Below are 19,592 nucleotides of genomic sequence, written 5' to 3'. Positions count from 1 at the left end.
TTTAAGAGCACACGTAACCTTCACGCCCCCTTTTAGGTTTATCATGCATTACAAGTGGGAGTCGCAATTATGTTTGCGTTTTTATTTATTGTTATCACAAATTTGCATGAACAAAGGGTGTCGTAATGTCATGCACAGATTTTTTTGTGTGCACTGGAAACTAATTTTCAAAAAAAGCCCATTCACAGTATCATCTTTATTTACATAAGTGGTTCATCAAGTGTTTAAAAGAGTATGTACAAACACATACATTGACATGAACAAGGACAAACTAGCGGTGAGCATGGAGTAGCTAGAAGTTGAAAGTGCTCTGGTTTTCACCGACTTGGAATTCATAACCGTCGGCCGTTGCTTCTGGGGCAACACACTCCAACTCCTCTTCCTAGAAATTTAAATGGAGGCAAAAAGTGAGAACAGTGAAGGAAGGTGGGGGGAGATGAATTATTTTTTTAAAAAGGCCATTACCTCGTCAGAGAAGTATTTCTCAATCAGCCTGAGAGCCGCTGTGTAGACCATCTCATTTTCATGACACTGTAGAGCTTCAATCCGGTCCAGCCCACCACATTCTTCAATCATCAGGGCCAACTTCTGCGACTCTCCAATTTTGTCACCAGCCTAGGGGGGGGAAAAAAAAAGGAGGGAAGATGAGTCAAAAGTTACTTAAGCGATTGCTTTGCAATTAAAACAATGGTCATTATTGCACCAACCAAAAATATGTTGGTGATGGCATCCAAGATAACAAGAACAGTTTTGCTGTCCTTTGAGGACAGAAGATTCATAAGCGGCTCCAGCACATTGCACTGCACCAGGAACACAACTTGCTCCACAGTGCCCCCGCTGGTGAAGTTTGTCACAGCCCACACTGCCTCCTTCTGGGTTTTGTAGTCACCCTGTAGAAAGAAAAAAAAAGCCAGGAAAGCCAGCAAGTGAGTGAAAAGCACATCCTGGGGTAGATGTTGGAAAAGCACAGATGATAAGACAATCGATGGCATACCTTCACAAGCACATTGACCAAATGTGGAACAAGGCCAGCGTTGATGATTTCCTGGATCTGGGTGTCCTTTCCCGCCGTGATGTTGGACAAAGTCCAGGCGGCCTCCTTCTGAATGTTGGCCTTGTTGTGGCACAGTAATGGGGCGAACATGCCCAGCGCCCCGGAGTCGATCACAATCTGTGTCTGCTCGTCTGTGCCAGTCACGATGTTACCGATGGCACGCAGAGAGGGGGTCTGAGGGTTCACGAATGAGACACTTCAGAGTCAACCACAAAAGAAATACTGACAAAGGGCTATTTGATAGTTTAGGATAAACCTAAAATGTGCAGTTGTATTTTAATAGAACCAGAAAATTAGTTGATTTACGATTCTGTTGTGAATTAGGCGCAGCATTAGAACACTTACCACCACAGACAGTTCTCCGCTGCCAAGCAGTTCAACCAAGCGAGGCACCAGGCCTGCCTGCACCACCACTTCAATGCGCTCGTTGGAACCGTCAGTCAGGTACGAAATCCCCCAACAGGCGTCTGCCAACACCTCTTTGTCGTCGTGGTGGAGGAGACGTACGAGAGCAGGTAAGAGCTGCTCGATGGCAGTTAAAGGAGGCGATGGGTTCTTGTTGCGACAGATGTTGGAGACTGTCCAGGTCACATTTCTCAGGTAACCAGGCTGAGAGAAAAAAAATAAAATAAAAATCAGTTAGAATTCATTTTAAAGTTTGGCTGCCCTCTAGTGGCCGTAAAAGGAATAGCTGGAAAATAAATCTGATTTATGCAAGTGCTCAAACTAGATTATAGCCTCAAAATGTCTGGTGTTGATCTATTGTCAACCAAGGTACTCACACTGAGTGCCGAGAGGTCAGGCACTGCAAGCAGATTGAGCAGGGCGGCCACAGCTCCATGCTTGATCACCTTGTCCCTCTGAGCCGAGCCATCACCTAAACGGAACATGAAAATGATCACGCTGCACCTTCAATTGATGGCATCATATTTGATTGAAAAATAAATGTGAATTACCAGCAATGTTTCCAAGAGCCCAGACAGCTTGCTCGCTGATGTGCTGGTGGGGGGATGTGACCAACCGAATGAAAGCAGGAATGGCCCCGCCCTGGACCACAGCGGCCGTTTGGTCAGACGTCCCAGAGGCAATGTTGGTTAAAGCCCAAGATGCTTCAAATTGGATGGGAGGGCAGTCAGACAGTCCCAAGAAGGCCACAAATTTGGGGATCAGACCAGCACTGATGATCTGGTCAATGGGGGGATGCCTTTCCCGGGACAGCAGTTTCCTGCAATCAGAATACAAAAAAAATATGAATAATTGAGAACACATTCTCTTTTGCAGTGCTGACTACAACAAGGCAAAAAAAATAAAAATAATAATGTACCTTGCTGCTTGTGTTGCCTGGAGCTGTGACTCGATGTTAGCATTATTTACTCCAGTGAGAATCTCTGGAACCGTCCACTGGCTGGAAGTCTTCATTGACAATACAGGACAAACATGCAGGACAATCAATTTCTGGCATAATATTCAAGGTGCATATAAACACAATTTAAATTTTTTTAAGGGCTTTACAAATACAATTGTGTTTAGTATGATTGGCAAGAACTTAATTGCATGTCACTTGACACAGAATCTAATACTTTAACCAATTAATTGAAATTGGATAACTTGATCTTCAGTTATACAGTTGGGAATCCCTGCAACAGACAAATCTACGTGACATACTACAAAAAAAAAAAAAGGGTTGCTAACCCATATGGAATTTTAGAACAACAATAAGTTAGAACGCAGTAATAAAAACCCAGCTGCGTTTTCGACTTTTAAATCGTACGTGACGATTAGCAGTTATTAAAAACGTAGCATTAACGGCGTTGTTTTGCTTACCTGGCCATTTTGATTTTTCACTTGAAGAGGCGATGTGGGCTCCTCGGGAAAAGCAGCCACGTTCCTTCTTTTGAACATCTGATCATCTTTCTTAGCTTTGCGGAGCTCGACGTTCACTTCTACTCTCCTGCGTCGAAGCTCCTGTGAGCGATTTATACAACAAAACCAAAAAATGTCTCGCCATTGTGTAAACGAGCAATCGACTTCACTTTTCAAAGGCTTACTTACATTGACATCCTTGCCTTTATTCTTGAACTTACTCAGACGGGCGACGTTCTCAGACATTTTCCACAATTTTACACAAAGCTGGGCGGCAGTGAGAAAAAAGTTGGGATTTGAAAGAGCCTGTCGTAAAAAAAAAACAAAATGTTAACTTGGCGACGCCTCGTGACACTTTAGCATGACGACATAATACGTATTAAACATAGTATTTAATCGACTAAACAATAACAATAACAGCAGAGAAAATATGGCAAACCGACATAAAAGTCATGGAGGGAAAATTATGGTAAAATAACAGGGTAATTTTAAAAAATGTCACGAGAACGGAGCATTAGCTTACCAAGTCCTTGCGGGATGGTTCAAACTGTGCGGAAGATGACGCACAGACCTTTAAATTCCTGAAACAAATTGTTCTGATTGGACAGTTTGAGTACAAGCATCCAGCTGCCTCCCGTCATTGGACTGTTCGAATAGAAACATCTAAAACAACGGAAGTTGCGTCATCACCGAGTTATCGCGAGAATTATGAACGTGGCCGCCAGAGACGACGTAACAATGTCACTTAATTTTTTTTTAAACCAAATTAGTCTAATTTGTGACTATTTCCAACACCATACGTATATCACATTACACCTATTTTGGTAAAAAAAAATAAAATGGTGGTAAAAACTCCTTGATAAAATCAGTGTATTTATGCACAATAACATATTTAGCTACGTGGCATTCATTTTTTATATCTGAACTGGTTGCCAGCAGCTACAATTATATTTTAGTGAACCAAACAAGAACACAATATTTCTGCATTTTAATAACTTCCATATACATCCATATTTCCTCAGCTGTAATACAAAAAATTAAGTCCAAATCTGACAATTTGTTTTTTTTTTACAAACATAATAGGAACCTTCAAATACACAGATTCATCATTCTCAAGTCTGTCACTTTTGCAGAGCAAGGTAAGGAACATCGCAAGCATCTCCTGCTGTCTAGACATTGAGTCCCGAACTTTCTCATGCCACTTTAGTGAACAATGAAAATGGTACAAAAAAGATGGAGACAAAATATTTTAGTATGCTCATTAAAACTCAGCCATTTATATTCAGTTTCCTACTTCTCATTGAACAAATTGACCATTTGGATGGCCAGACAGACTTTAACAAGAACAAAGAAAAAGAGCTAAACAAACGTGACCAAAAATAAAGTACATGGAAACATGAGAGCTCTGTGAGAGTCTGTTCTCCGAGGTAAAGTTTCCTGTGAAATGCCGGCTCCTGCGTTCAGTTCCGCTTCTGAAGACAGGTAACAAAAAGGTCCCTTGGAGGTGCGCCTGACCAACTGTGTGAAAGCAGCAGTGGTTGGTTGCGGACTTTAAATAAGCACATCCCCCAACACAGGACGTGTGTGTGTGTCACGGAGGGACAGTCGAGAAAAGCCAAACGTCTTGGCCAAGTGCATTTTGTTTTTCAGCGCTCTACGTAGATGAAGACTTGTTGTTATGAGACCTACGACACGTGGAGAGAGGGCGAAGTTGAAAGGCCTTCACATGATCTCAGATGTTGTAAAAATGTGGACAATGATCACACACACACACAGACACACACACACAGTGGATGCAAAAAGGCCTCCCTGGAAGATGATCCGACAGCCATGTCGGATTTAATGTATTGGGATTGCCTTTTTCCTTGGTAATTTTTTGCTGACTAAACTATTTTTGTGAAGCTGGGGAACAGAATGACAATAGATGTTGCCCACATTCTCTCTCATAAACATTATTTGTTTTTTAAAAAAAAAAACATCAAGATATATTACAACCACTGTACAAGATAAAAGTCTGCATTATCCTTAAACACTGATCAAAGCAAAGAGGTGGAGCCAAGTGATGCTTCTCATAAATATCTCTGTAATAAAATATGCAGCTTTGTATACTTTAACTTGACTCAAAACCAATCCAAGATGTGCAGTATATCAGGAATAAACACAAAATGGGTAAAATGCATTTAAAACCCTGCGCCCAAAAATGCAAATTAATATAACCGCTCTTTGATTAGGACTAATAACTTAATGCAAATTGGACAAAAAGCATAGTCATCATTAAACTGATGGAGTCAAGTCAACAGGGCGGCTGCTTTATGGTGATTACTGAACACTCTTGCCACTATTATTAGAGACAAGCATCCAATCCAAACTCCCAGGGAGACTGGCCCATTTAAGAATCTGACAATCTGCAAGACAGAAGAAAATGGGATGGCATAAATCAAAAAAGCATGCACAGCAAACGTGAACAAAGCCAAACATGGCGGATGTTGTAAACAAGCAAAATCATGCAACACATCAACTTTGGACTGTTAGCTCAAGTTAGCCAAACGCAGCGAGGAGAGCGTGTCTTTGAATTCATGCGGGCACCAATGAGTGAAAGTGATGCAATGGAAGCAACCGAGTAGTGACACCAACCAGCAAACAAAAATGGTGCGGCAAAAAAAAAAAAATCAGCAAAGCTTACCTGCCGGCTTTGAAACATTTGAGCTTTTGCACAAAGAAGCCTTCCAGCACCTCGGCACACTGAAAGAAGGGCGTGTCGTTGGGGTTGTAGTAGCGGCAGTTGTCAAATATTTTGGTCACGTCGGCCACGAACTCTGTGACCTTGTTGTAATGGCGCTTTTGGAGGCGGCTTTCCATTGTGGAAAAGTCTGCCAGGGAGAATAATTGCATTAGCATCGTTCGGGGATGGTTAGCAAACACATGAAACTTGTTCTTACCCATTGGTTCTTTGATGACGCGGTAATAATCAGGCGCGTCATGCGGATCCACTGGCTCGAGGAAAGGCCACGCCATCTTGTGAGACTAAAAATGGGAATATGCGGCAAAGTTGTTTTTAAACTGTCCGACAAAAATGTTCGTCATGAGGAGACGATGAATGGAAATATGATTTTTTTCTCCTATCAAAGGATGAAAGCTCTCTGAATGTATTGAACTGCTATTCAAAATGTTTGTAATTACCAACAAATGCCACAAGATGGCGCCATTTGTCATGAATTTGGCATGAGCACAAAAACAACAAATGGAGAATAAGATTGAAGAAAAAAAAAAAACTTTCCAGAAGTCTTCAGTGATTAAGTGTAGATGAGGATCATGCCGTTTGAAATGTACATGATTTCAACTTTTCAAACTATTAAATTAAAGAACTTGGCATTATTGCCCGACGTATCGATTTCATTCGGTGATGACGCAAATTTTAAAATGTACATGTCAGTAGATTCTGTCCAGAGTAGTCTGCATACCTGTAAGGAACGTAAAATTCTTTTCAAGCCCTCATAGTCTTTGTCGGTAAGCGGCGTGAGGACGGTCATGGCGTCTTCCGTCGACTGACACTGCGGGCAAACGTACACGTCGATGTGATTGGCCTCGCTCTGCAGGATGCCCACGCAGCGCCCGTGGTACCAGTTCTGGCAACGGTCGCAGCCGATGTAAAACCTGAAAAAGTGGCTCATTAGACAAATCCGGTTTTGCGTTCTCAACAGTAGATAAGCGTAAAAACTAGCGGGCGTACTGCGATTCGTCGTACGGCGTCCGACAGATGCAGTAGAGCTCCTCCTTGCTTCCTCCTTCGTGACCCCGTTTACAATCGCTGCACACAAAGTCCTCTAACTTCTTGGCTTCCTTCTCGGTGATGCCCACGCATGCTCCGTGGAACCAGTTGGAGCACAGGTCACAACCTATGTAGAACCTGAGAGCAAAAGAACACAATTGTAACAAAAGCGTTCACCTGAATCTTCATCGTAGCCGAGATCTTACTTGGACTCGTCGTAAGGCGTTTTACAGATACAGTACAGCTTATTGTCCTTCTTGTGATCCTTTGAGGTAGACGAGAGCTTCTTCTTCTTCTTGTGTTTTAACGAGAAGGGATCTCTGTCCTTGTCTCTGTCCCTTTCTCTGCCCTTCTCCGCGTCCAGCGGCCGAGTACGCTCTTGTTCTCTCATCCTCTCCTTCTCTCGATCGCGCTCTCGTTCTTTTTCCCTGTCTTTGTAGCGATCGCGGTCTTTGTCCCGTTCCCGCTCCCGTTTCTTGTCGTGATGGCGCTCCTTCGCTCTGTTTCGGTCTTTGTCTCGCTCGTCTTCGCGTTTGCGCTTGTGCGATGAAGACGGGGTTCCCGATGGGCGGTTGCTGTGAGAGGAATGTGCCGAGTGAGAGCGGTGAGAAGAATGTGAGGAGTGGGACGAGTGCGAGGCGTGGGAGGAGTGGGAGGATGACTTGACCGCCGCGGCCGCAGCCTGGGCGATGGCGGCTCGGGCTTTCTCCTTTTCTTTCTGTATCCGGGCAATGTCCCGCCTCAGCTCCTCCTGTGTGTGATGAGAAGAAAAAAACTTAAGTATGACATGATATCAAAGTTTTTTTTTAATTCTCCTGCTCACCTGCACTTGCAGCTGAAGGTCCTTGTCCAGCAGAGCTCTCTTTTTGAGAATCTCCGCCTTCAGTTGTTCTTTGTGCTTGTACAACAACGCCGTCAGCTTGGTGGCGTTCTGCTTGGAGCGTTTCTGCTCCACCACCTCGTCCTTCTTTCTCTTCTTAGCTGCCTGCTTCTCGTCCTTCTCGAGCTTATCCAGAATGTACTTCATCACCTGGTTGCACACAATCATTCTGGAGGAAGTAGACGAGAGCTAATTATTTTTCGGGTACATTTGGTCCAGCGGTAAAATCATTTCATCCTTTATTTTTTTAACCAAAATTACGTCATTAGGTCCACCAGGAACACATTTGAACATTTAAATCCCAAACCTCTGGTTCTCCTCTCGCTCAGCAGCAGCTTGAGTTTTCCTCAGTTTGAGCTGCTCCGCCGAAACACTCTGCTTTGCTCCCACCTGACGCCACGAATAAATATCAGTGCAGAAATGTGCGGCGACAGATTGTTTGATCTTCTCACCTGTTTATGAACACCATCGCCGGCGCTCACAGCCGACTGATTATGATCCTTATGTTCCCTTTTAGTCTCTTGGTGTTTCTTCTTCTTTGGTGGTTGAGGATGTTGCTGCGGCTGCTGCTGCTGTTGGTCTCTGTGCTGTTGCTGCTGCATCCTCTGAAGTTGGTCCTGCAGGCTCGTTGGTGCCTGTATCGTCACCATGTTCTGGATTTGGTGTGTGGGAATCTGAGCCGCCGTTTGCTGGATCTGGATAGGCAACTGCAGTTTGATCTGCTGGGGAAGAGCACCGCCTTGCTGCTGCTGCGCCTGCGCTTGGATCTGAACTTGGATCTGGGCCGCGACGTGAGGTGGAAGAGCTGACAATAGTTGGACTGGTTGTTGAAGGCCCGGAACGGTGATGAGTTGATGTCGAATCGAGGGCTGGACGTGAAGCTGGGGCTGAGCTTGAACGTGGGTTTGGGTTGGAGATTGGAACTGGACTTGCACCTGCGCTTGAGTTGGAGCCTGGCTTGGCGACTGTACTTTGAATTGACTTTGGGTTGGAATTGGCGAGCGACTCTGAACTTGAGGTTGCTGAGAAACGTGAGGCACAGGATGCATCTGGTTCTGTTGCTGGAACTGAACCTGAGGGTGCAACTGGGCTTGGATTGGAGCCTGGGGCTGTTGCTGAGCCTGAGGTTGTGGTTGAAGTGCACCTTGTACCTGGGACTGGTACTGAGGTTGGACTCTTTGTTGAACTTGGGGCAAGGTCGGCTTTGGGGATTGAAACTGCACCTGGGGCTGAATTTGAGGAAGCTGTTGCACTAGGGGTTGCGATACCGGCTGAGTTTGCGGCTGAAACTGAACTCGGATCTGGGGGTGGATTTGTGCTTGCGCCTGGAGATGAGGTGGTGACTGAATGTGTTGCATTTTTTGGACTTGACCACAAGGTTGGACCTGAATCTGAGCACAGATCTGATTCGGGGGTCGGGGCTGCAGTTGATTGAACGCTTGGGGTTGTCTAACTGTACTCACCACCGGTAACGCCTTCATTTGAAGCTGCACAGCAGAGAGAGGAATGTGAGACACCTGCTGCACGGATACCACCGCTGGGTGTTGGACTTGAGACTGCAAGGAAAGAGACGCCTGAGGCAGCGTGGAAACGGTTGTGGCACCTGATGCCACGGTACAAACGGGAACTGAGGGACTGGGAATGGTTGCCTGTTGAACAGAATGGACTGGAACCTGGGCTTCACATGAAGATGCTTTCCAAACTTGGGGCTGAGCAGCCCTCTGTTCTATTAGCGCTGTAACAGGACCAGAAAAAAAGATGTTGGAAGTATTCAAAAGTCAAAAACTTTAATCATGATTGCGGATTTATTACCTGGAATTGAAGGTGTTGTATACGTGGCTGTGACTGGCGTGACCACAGCGTTCCCCGCAGCAGCAGCAGGAAGAGGACGAGGAGCTACGGTTTGAATCTGGGTTACTGATTTAGGCGGGGACAGGACGCCGATTTGATTGGATACCACGGCGATGACAGGCCCAGAGGCGGGAGCGAGGGAAGATGTCTGAACTTGGTGTTGGACGGGTGAGGGTAGAGTTGAAATGCATTGCATTTGGGCAGAGTTGACATATTGGACAGTAGAATTGCCTGAGAGGGGGACAAAAACGGGGGCTGGGGTACTAACATGCATCTGGACTGGCGCTGACGTGAAGGTGGTGGAGGTTTGGATCTGGGATTGGGGTGTAACTTGCCCTGCGACAGCCATTGTTGTTTGATTCTGGTCTAGCCTGGGTGCATGAATCCTAATTTGTTGTGACGCAGGCGCAGATGTTGCCACTTCAGGTTGGACTGGGGCGGAGCCTGCTAAGGATGAGGAAACGAGTGTTTGTGATAAAGCCTGGCCTGCCACGGGGGATAATTGAGATGATGGCGCCGGAATTTGGGGCTGTGCTGGAGTCTGTGGAGAAACGTGCGTAGGAACAGATGGTGTTACTTGGGGAGAGGCTGTGGTGGTCACCACATCTGGCCTAGCTTGCGAAAAAAGAGATGAGATGGGTTGCGTCGGAGTTGGAATAGGAGCTGCCATTTGGGTCTGGGCCGAGGAAACAGTCTGGACGTTGGACCTAAGTAGAGCAGGGGTTGCTATTTGCGGACTCTGCGATGCAACGGGCTTTGCGGGGACGGCTGCCGTGCTCGCTGAAGTTGAAACCGATGACGCCGGCATGGGAGTGAAGAGGAAGCGATGGACTCGGCCATTAGGCATAGCCGCCTGCATCAGCTGCTGACCAGGGGAAGGGATGACCGTTACACCTTGTGGGACAATTTGCAGCTGGCCCTCGGTCTGGCCTTGACCTTGGATCACCACCGTCAGACCAGGATTTCCTTCCTAAAGTGGTGCATGGAAAAAAAAAAAAAAAAATTACACACAAAATATATGTGTACATTAAAATCTTTGAGACCTCACCTCAGCACTCTGTGTTAACTGCATGAGCTGTGCCATAGTGAGTTTGACTTGACCCTGTTGTGGTCTACTGGGCTGGGAGGAAGGAGTCACGGGACGTTGCCCAGGCGCTGCACTGGTAGCGCAAGAAGATGGTGTAGGACCTGCAGCTCTCTGACCTTCAGTTGTCTGCACAGGACCGGACATAGCTGCAGATCCAATTTGACCTTGGGAAGCTAACTTGGGTTGTGTTTGGCTTCCTGCTTTCACCATCTGGAGCAAAAACACAAATCAGGATTGGATCCCATTTGCCTTGCTTGAGGTAAGCTTTGAACGAGGTTGAAGATACCTGTTGCACAGATGAAATGGAGTTGGTAGCTCTGAGGTTGAGGTTGCCAGTTGTAGGATGGAGCGTACTGTAAGTTCTCAGGTTTGCAGGAGGTCCAGATGGGAATATGCTGGTGCATTTCTGCTCATCTGTCCATAAGCAGTGAAAAAATATATAGTTTAAAAAAAAAAAAAAAAAAAAACATCAAATGACAGTTTACCTGTATTACTACTGGTCTGACCCTGCCTGACCCAGGTAGCAAAAGACTGGTGGAAGTTCTTATCCTGCTGCAAGGAGACTGAAGAGCCCAATTTGGAGGCCAAGACCATCTTGGTTCCTGATGTGAGCTGATTTGTCCTCTGGCCAGTGGACACAAGTGTACTAAGAGAACTTGAAGTGCTGGATGACGACGTGGCGGCGGTGGTAGTGGTGGTGATGGTCGTCGTCGTGGCAACTGTGGATACGGCTTGCTCAAAGCGTTTCTAAAATAAAACATTAGGTGAAACTTTATTGTTCTATCGATCTGATCAAGGTCTTCTGAAACCATTTCAAGATGACTCCTGTCTTCTCACCTGCTGGGCAGCGAGTCTAGTCTGTTTAAGCTGATTCTCCAAATGAGCCTTAACATCCTCCGCACTTTTCAGGGTGCTGATCATCTTCGGGGAATCTCCCTGTAATTTCTCCTTCTCCAATCTGTAAGGGAAAAGGGCAATTGGGTTATAAAATAATTTTCCATTGAGGTACCTCAATGCCTTATTAGCTGAGACATGCTAGTGCTAGCTCCCAAAATTTAATCTCTGATGCTAACTTTTCTGCAAAGGCTCTGATCTCCCACAGCTCCAGATCTTCTTCGGGAATCCACGTCTCCACGGCAATAGGTCCAGTTGGCTTTGCTGACTCCTGTTTCTTGGGCCTCAAGGCACTTGATCGTAGGCCTTTCCTTTGTGGAGTGGGAGTTTCTACACATGCAAAAGCGAACTCGTGAACCGGACAATCATGAACATTAATAACGTAGCGACACACACACTCCTCAAATTTAGCAAAAGTGATTTTTAGCTACCGACCCGCATCTAAAACCTTACCTTTTTGCGTGTCCTTGTTTCCAAGCGGACTGATAATCTTCCGAATACAGTATTCGGAGTAGATGCCATAAGGTCCCACATCTCTGCGTTTTATGATCTCTGTTGTGGTGATATCTGTGTCTGTCGTTTCTGGAAAATGTATCAAATATATTTTAAACACTCTATCCACCAATCCCATTGTCAAATAAAGGAGCCATGTTGACGTCCCCCACCTTTCCGTGTTAGTCCTACACCAACAGTCGGCTTCACGGCCATGTCATCCCACCTTAGACAGGCCCAGAGCAACCTGAGCATCAGGCTAACTCCTGCCAGAGATCTCATTGTCTGAAGACGATACCTAAGTAGGGAGAAAATAGAACCAAAATCTATTTATAGCATTGGAGACTAAGATATGAAACATCTAGTGTGATGCCAACCTCCATGTAATTCCAAAGGTAGGTCGAGGTGAAGGGTAGGGCCATATATCCAGAGCTGGCTTGGCATTGTAGTTGAAGATAGGAACCTCTCGGAAACCTCCTCTCCTCGCCAGCCTCTTCAGGTCATCGTTGGGCAAGACGAAGATGCTCTTTTTGCTGCTTTTGGTAACAAATTTGCGATAGGACGGCAGGGCTGTGCCGGAACGTGCCTTTTTATATTTGGTGAATTTGAGAAGACTGACTCTTTCACAAGTGCTATACTCTTTGCTGATCTTCATGGAGCTGTTTGCGGTTGAAGCGGTGGTGCCCATCTTATCTGCGCTGAGGGGCTTAGAACTTTGGGAGATGGTTGATACTGGCTTCGTGGAAGAGACTGTATTATTTGAAGTTTGGGTGTTTTGAGATTCTTGGACATTTTGCGTGGATGACTCGCTACGATTAAGGCAGGAAGTTTGGGAATGAGCAGCCACGGCCCCATCTGAACTTTTATTACTTGCTACATTTGGGGGCTCTCCTGGATCAGACACATGATTTTCTAATTTGGGGATCTTCGAGGGAGGTGGATGAGCGTCATTTTGGGAGAGACTTCCATTCATCATCGGCTTGGCGGGCTCTTTGTTATCTTGATTGCTTAGGTTTGAATTTGATGGAAGAGTGAGTCCACTTTCTCCGTTGACCTGCTCCGCACTGATTTTGCTTTGGTCTTGCTCCATTTCCTCGTAATTACGTTTCTTTGTGTTCTCCCCCGTGGGTGTCGCCTCTGGTTTGCGAGGTTTCTCCTGGCTTTCTATTGCTTCCGATTTAAAATTATTTTTACCGTTGAGCCCCGTGTTTCCTCCGTTCACTTTGCCGTGTGCTTCGGCACCTCCGCTATGATTGACCGCTGCGGATTCCGATTTGATATCGGGGTTTATTTTCGGCTCGTTCTGTTCCTGATCAAAGTCGAGCTTTTTCACGACGCCGTCCTTCACTTGCTTGTCATCTTTTTTAACACACGGAGTCAAAGCAGGGAGCTGTTTCGCTTCAGTCTTGACGGCAGAAGTCGACCTTGCGGAAACCATTTTTGACAGCAGCGCCGCCTGTCTCAAACGTTCCAGTCTCTGCTTCTCCTCTATGGTGAACTGTTTGACACGCCGCTCCAAGAGTCCGTCCAATTTGGAAGGCTTCACCTTCTGCTTATAAGCGGTTCGCAAATGAAATCCTTCGCTGACGTTGACAACGTCGTATAAAGGTGCAGAAGTCTCCTCTTTAGGTCGGTCGACTTTCTGGATGGGCTCGGTTTTTACGGGCTGCGCGGCAGGCGAGGAAGGCTCTTTGTTTTCAATATTTTCTAGAAAAACAGGAGAATAAAATGTCATGCCTGAAGAGTGATAAAGCAATCATTCATAAATATTGGTGTATGAAAAGTCATACTTGCAAAAATGTATCACTATTTTTAATAACAAGACTACAAATCTATCAATTACCTTCATTTGTTGCTGCTGGACTGCGATCAACCTCCATTTTGTTGGGATCAACCTCCATTTTGTCCTCTTCTACCTTTTCTTGTTCCTCTTCTGTGGGTGTCCCTTCTTTTACTGAGGCACTCGTGGAGACCTGCTGCTTGTCCTCAGCTGAACTTTGAGAGGTTTCCATTTCATCCTCTGCTTTCTTCTCTTTATTTGTGTCGGCACTGTTTTCCTTGGCTGTTATGAAGACAAAAAATAGATATGCAGTTTGTAGGTGCTGGCAATAGTTAGGTACACGACTTTATTCTTTACCTTTCAGTTCTTTTCTGTAGTTGACGTTTGTGTTTCCTGGTAATTTGGGAAGAAAGCGTGGCACTCGAGTCTTACTGACCCAGCTCCAGCCACCGTAACCCGTCACTCTGTACTCCTCACCCTTTTGTTTCCATACCTAGTCAGAACAAACCAACCAGACATTACAAATAAAAACAATAGATATTTTTTTCTTCCACTATGTCACATACTGCTTTGACGTTAGTTGTATTATATAAATAACTATAGATTTTTTTACCTGGTGCTTGATGTTAACGCTGTACTTCACCCACGTAGCCTGCTGCAGCGACTCTTCATCCTCCAGTTTTTTCTCCCGTTTCTTTACCTTCTCTTTGTCTTCACGCTCCATGGCGGTCATGCGATGGAGCCTGGGACATGAGAAATCTCACTTTAAATTCTCATGAGGGCAAATTACTTCGTATTATTTGAGTTACACGGTTTGGGAAACGTATCCAAACATCACCTCGTGTGTCCAAGAGAATCTTTCCACACGGGCAGCATGACAACTGGTTTGATGGCACATTCCAGTATGGCCAAGGCCAGAGCGAATTCCCTGGCTTTGCTGCACATTTGCACTGCTTTGTTCCAGTTGGTTCTAGAAAAAAAATAAATAATAAATATTAGAAAAAATCAGACACAAAGATCTCCATGGAGATCTTTTTGACCCGTTCTAACCTGTGTGAGGCCCAGTTAAGGTGCATAAATGGTGACGGGACGTTGCTCTCGAGTTGGATGATGTTAAAACGCAAAGTGGTGATGGTCAGGCTGCGGGATCCGTAAATGGAGCCATTCCATTTGAACTCCGCCGCGGGCGTCAAGCTGAACTTATGGGAGAGGTGACGCCTTTTGTCGTTGTCCTCCCGGTGCTGATGCTTGTTGAGGGCCAGGACGTTGGTGCTGTACTGGTTGTGGTAGACTCTATATTTACCTTCCTGACCCAGTTTGAACAAGTTGTTCAGGTTCACCGCAAGGTCGCTTTTGAAGAAGCTGGACTGTGAAGTTTCCACATCAGAGCGTACGGGGGACGACTGTAACACAGGAGACGTTTTGTTGGCTAAATGACATCACAAAAATCATTTCCGTGTGTTTCGTTGAATCATTTGCGTCACCTCTTTGCTCTTTCTGAAAATTTGGTTCATAGAGTCCAGTCCTGATCCAGTTGCTTTGCCGTGCTTCAGATTTTCATTATACTCCTCTGTCAATCAAAGAGCAAATGAGATAACTTCAGTACAATAACCACAAAAGCATCTCTGATTGGCCAAAAATGTAAATACTGTTTTGCATAATCACTTACCTGTCCCATCTTGGCTGGTAAAAGAAGAGCGAGAGGACCTTTCAGACAAATCCGGCTGCTCTGGTTTCCGGGGAGTCGTGCCGTCGGTGACCTCACAAGCTGCTTCCGGATGCTCCTCAAGAGTTTGTGCCGGCGTGGCCTCATTGCTCTCCTTGGCTTTTGCATTGTCATCTTTAAAAAAAAAAGTTAAATAGTGACAGTGAGTTACAGTCTGGTTAACGAAAGCAATTTATTTGCAAAGTAGGAGATTGCTGAGATTGGTTAGATGGGCTGAGGAGAAGGTTCGGAAAAGATGTTGGTTTAATTTGCACAGCGGGGTATTGCTTGAATGGGCTCACAGGTGAAGGATATTGGACAGTGTAGAATAAGCTTAACGGGATAATAAGCAGTGGAGCTAGCAACGGGATAATTAGGAAAGGTTTAGTTGCCCTATATTAGCGGGCAGGCAATTGCATTTGCACAAAAAAGGGAGGAGGAGATGTTGAAAATGGCTCAAGATGCAGCGGAAAAGCTTGAGTCTGACTCAGGAGTACCTGTCCTATCCTGGTTTGCCACTGGAGGGGATTCCCGACCCTCCTCGGCTTCTATATTTGAATCTGGAATTTCAGTTGAATCTTGGGGGGCTGAGTTGGACTTAGAATCAGACGCGCAGCTCTCCCGGGTATCAATCGGGATGACGGCTGTTGTGGCGTGTGAGAATACATGTAGAGGTTTTTAAGATATATTTTAACGTTGACTGCATATGAATGAGTGGTGATCAAAGTCATGGGCATAAAATTATTCGATTTTCGTTTACCTGGTGAAGTAACCGCTTCATTGGGCTCAGCATCTTCTCCGTCACCAGGCTGTGATGAGACTTTGGCAGAATCCTCCGCAGACGGTCCAGAACTTTTTTCTGCTTGCGGCTTCACTTCCTCTGCTGGCTTGTTTGTTTTCCGCGCTTCCCGTCTGAGCTTTAACCGTTCTGTGACCATCTCTATCACAAAATAGACACGGACAAATTGACATCGGCATAGTCAATCTTCATGAAAAAAAAAAATCCTACCGTTGACAGCTGTGAGGTAGGCTTTATTGTTTCCACGAGCTTTATTAGTGAGGTCCTCTGTGATATCCATATGAGTTTGAACTTCGGCCTTCATCTCCTCCAGACTGGCACAAAGGTCCATCTCCCAGTACTCCTTATCCAGACACTCAAGGAGCTCTTCAAGCTGGGCTCTGCTGCTGTAGTACCAGATCTTTTTCTTCTCGTGTTCCCCGTCCTCTTCACTGGCAAGGAAGCGACAACAAGAACATTAGACAAGCTGATAAAACCATTACAGGTGAGTTGTTTAATTATTTTGCTAATAAAAATAATTAATTGAACATATCGTGCAGTTTCTAGATATTACATTTATGGTATCAAGTCTTGCAGGTATTTCAACTTGGTTTCAAAATAATAATAATAGGTTTCAAGACACTAAATTGTATTATCAAAATGATGTTATCAAACGTGTCTCTGCTGGTTTACAACAGATAATTAACATACTACTGCCCCCAAGTGGCAAAGTCACACATACCAATAAGCAACACATGCATTACAAAGGTGTGACAAAAACAATTTCATTCTAGAAACATCATCACTAATGGTGCTCCAATCGATTGTGAAGAGCCAATTTCGGTGGAAAACTACGTGACTGGCATGTCGATCAATGCCTTTCATTGCAGCTCATCTGCAGCCTGCGTGGAGACCACGTTCCAGACCAAAACCAGTCGAGAAACCGTCACGTAAAATACCTGTAACTAGCAATCGTGTTGTTCCAAAGTGGTCTTGACTTACACAATAATCCTTCTGCTGAGAAACCAATATTTCCTCTGATGGCGATCGTATCCGATAGGCTCCTGTCGTATGTAGGGCCTGTTCTTCTGGGCTTCCGTCACGCAGTCGGTAACACCGGGTACTTTATGCGCCACGCAGATCTCGCACTGCCACTCGTCTTCCGGAACCTCCGTGAGTGGTGGCTTCACGCACTCCAAGTGGTAAACGGCAGAGCAGGTCTCGCAGCAGAGCAGGTCACCGAGGCGGTGACACACCCGACAGTGGTCGTCGTATTGCATGACGCCGTCGGACATCAGTTCTTCACGTGCGATGTTGGTGGTAAGAAACTGGTTGACCAGGAATTGAAGCACCTTGATTTTACTTTCAACAGGACCAAAAGGATAATCATCCAGTTCTTGATAGGGCAGGACGTAGTGGTACTCTGCGTCACTCTCACAGTAAGCGCGTAACACCTCGGGCCACGTCATGCCGTCGATGAAGTACAGTGTGGAGTTGACGCTGTCCTTGAGGTCGGCGGGTCCAAAGCTAGTGTTGGATGTTTCCTCTTCATGAAGGATGGCCTTCAGCAGAGCAATGTGGGTCTCTGCAATTAAAGTGCATTGTTCCTGGCCGATAAGTGCTGCGCAAAAGTCCTCGAAACGGAAGGGGGACAGTCGCAGGACAGCGCTGAAGGTCCGGAGCACCTCGTAGATGGAGGTTGCGTTTAGCAGCTCTTCGCTAGGCACCAGGAGATCCTCGGAAGATGTGGGGAGCTCGAGAGGGGGAATGTTTTTCTCCTCTAGGATGGGGGTGCGGGGTCGGGGGGTGAGGGCCTTTTTCCTCCCTGTAGGACACACATGGGAATTAGAAAATCATGCTCTCCTCATAAACATTTGCCGTTACCGAGCTTCTGCTGGTGACCTCATCTCCACACTGCCCTTCTACAAAGTTAAATTAATAACAGTTCAAATATTATCTATGTATGACTTTTTTTTTGCCACGGTATCATTGACAGTTAACTTTTATTTTATAGTTGAATACTTTTCAGTGTACCTTTACTTTTACTCAAGTACAAGAGTGAAACCAGTAACTTGTATGTATTGATGTGCTAATTTTGCTTGCTAACATTAGCATTCAAATCTACTTCTCACACGAGTCCAAAAATACGCAAGTCCAGATTTATATTTCGAATTGGACCACACAAAACCAGAACGTAAACATACAATGAGTAGCTCCCGTAAGCTAACTTGCCAATCCACCTGCCTGCGATAACCACCAAGCAAACACTGCGTGCGGCCTGTGTTGCATACACTGTGCATTCTCCATTTTGAACAATAACCTTAGTGCTTCGTGCAGCCCTTGATGGGGAACGGCTTGAATAAGAGCCACGTCGCTCATGATAAGGCCAAATTGTTACGTTTAAAGTTGAATTACCCGGAGTGCTGGCGTGCGTGCTCTGACTCCGAAAGCTACTCTCCGTACAGTAGCTGGCATCCTCCTCCACCTCCTCCTCCTCCGGCTCGTCCAGCACATCATCAAGGCAGTCCGAGTCTTCTTTGAGGGCCTCGTCCTCTTCGGACTGAGGGTCCTCAACCGGCTCTTCTTCCTCTGATCTCAAACTGACAGCGTCGTCGTCCTCGTCGCTCTCGTGGTCGTCGTATACCACCGTTTTGTAGCCAGGCGTCTTCCTGCCTCCGCGACCCCCTCTTCCTCCGCGGCCACCTCTGCCTCGTCGTCCCCTACCTCGAGTCGAGATGACAGATCCCGCTTTCTTTTTTCTGGTCGGCTTGGGGGTTTCCCGAACGGGACTGACCACGTCCTCGTCCCCACTGTCTCGGAAGCGAGGTTTAATATTCCTCCTCGGCCTCAAGCCCCTCGTCGCAGCCGGAGCTGGCGATTGCTCGTCGGTTGCTAGCGGTTTGGGCGGCCTGCCCCTTTTCCCTCTCATGATAGGCAAAGGCTATTAGTTTTAAATCCCAGTGATTGCGTAATCTTAGCCGACGAGGAAGCGAGCGAAAAGCGGTCCCCCCGCAGTACCGGAGCTGTCGGGGTTGGCGCTGAGCATGCAATCGTCGGGTGTGAAAGCTCAAAATGTTAGCCCGGCGTCCCGTTCGGGTTCGCCTAGAGCCGCCATTTTTCTTTTCTGTCTCTGGCTCAACAAACACTACAGGCCCCTACCACTCGGGTCACGTGGTACACTTGCTAGCTCCGGAGTGGTAACAATAACCGAGAAAAAAATGTTTATTTATTATTACAAGTAATATTGACATTATTATTATTGACATAATTTCATGTCAATTTAATTCCTTTTATGTTTTTCACTTTATCCTCTCAACTGCGGGTGATCCTCCATTGATGCTATGCAATGTATTGTATTTTATATTATATTTATTGTACTTTCTTCAAATTAAATTAATACAGCACCTATAACCACACATATACGTTCAGCATAATAAGC

General features: G+C 45.8%; 2 protein-coding genes across 5 annotated transcripts; both read right to left on the bottom strand.

The window, feature by feature from the left end:
• Positions 1-181: 181 nt before the first annotated feature.
• On the bottom strand, positions 182-3,584 carry kpna2 (karyopherin alpha 2 (RAG cohort 1, importin alpha 1)). The gene is made up of 11 exons (XM_049746056.1): positions 3,441-3,584; positions 3,107-3,223; positions 2,879-3,019; positions 2,379-2,467; positions 2,011-2,279; positions 1,837-1,931; positions 1,400-1,663; positions 995-1,228; positions 708-890; positions 466-615; positions 182-382 (listed from the first exon to the last, which is right to left on the bottom strand). The coding sequence occupies exons 2-11, from the start codon at positions 3,161-3,163 to the stop codon at positions 293-295; spliced, it is 1,572 nt and encodes a 523-aa protein (XP_049602013.1). The 5' UTR covers positions 3,164-3,223; positions 3,441-3,584; the 3' UTR covers positions 182-292.
• A 306-nt stretch (positions 3,585-3,890) lies between these two features.
• bptf (bromodomain PHD finger transcription factor) lies at positions 3,891-19,298 on the bottom strand. 4 transcript variants are annotated; one of them, XM_049745899.2, is made up of 30 exons: positions 18,569-19,298; positions 17,156-17,978; positions 16,385-16,605; positions 16,136-16,315; positions 15,873-16,022; positions 15,340-15,510; positions 15,155-15,240; positions 14,721-15,073; positions 14,509-14,640; positions 14,284-14,413; positions 14,028-14,163; positions 13,734-13,952; positions 12,268-13,597; positions 12,064-12,188; positions 11,852-11,980; positions 11,578-11,728; positions 11,342-11,462; positions 10,990-11,251; positions 10,791-10,918; positions 10,466-10,714; positions 9,379-10,387; positions 8,019-9,301; positions 7,874-7,956; positions 7,510-7,735; positions 6,893-7,437; positions 6,648-6,824; positions 6,379-6,571; positions 5,857-5,941; positions 5,601-5,787; positions 3,891-5,322 (listed from the first exon to the last, which is right to left on the bottom strand). In XM_049745899.2, exons 1-30 carry the CDS (start codon positions 19,080-19,082, stop codon positions 5,307-5,309), a joined length of 9,414 nt encoding a protein of 3,137 aa, XP_049601856.1. In that variant the 5' UTR covers positions 19,083-19,298; the 3' UTR covers positions 3,891-5,306. The 4 variants fall into 4 exon arrangements, with proteins under 4 accessions (XP_049601856.1, XP_049601854.1, XP_049601855.1 ...); XM_049745897.2 differs by having other exon boundaries at positions 3,891-4,602; XM_049745898.2 differs by having other exon boundaries at positions 3,891-4,602; positions 15,873-16,019.
• Between the last annotated feature and the right edge of the window lie 294 nt (positions 19,299-19,592).

The sequence above is a fragment of the Syngnathus scovelli genome, chromosome 16 (assembly GCF_024217435.2).
Source record: "Syngnathus scovelli strain Florida chromosome 16, RoL_Ssco_1.2, whole genome shotgun sequence".
Classification (NCBI taxonomy): Eukaryota; Metazoa; Chordata; class Actinopteri; order Syngnathiformes; family Syngnathidae; genus Syngnathus; species Syngnathus scovelli.
This window is presented reverse-complemented; position numbering and strand designations above follow the sequence as displayed.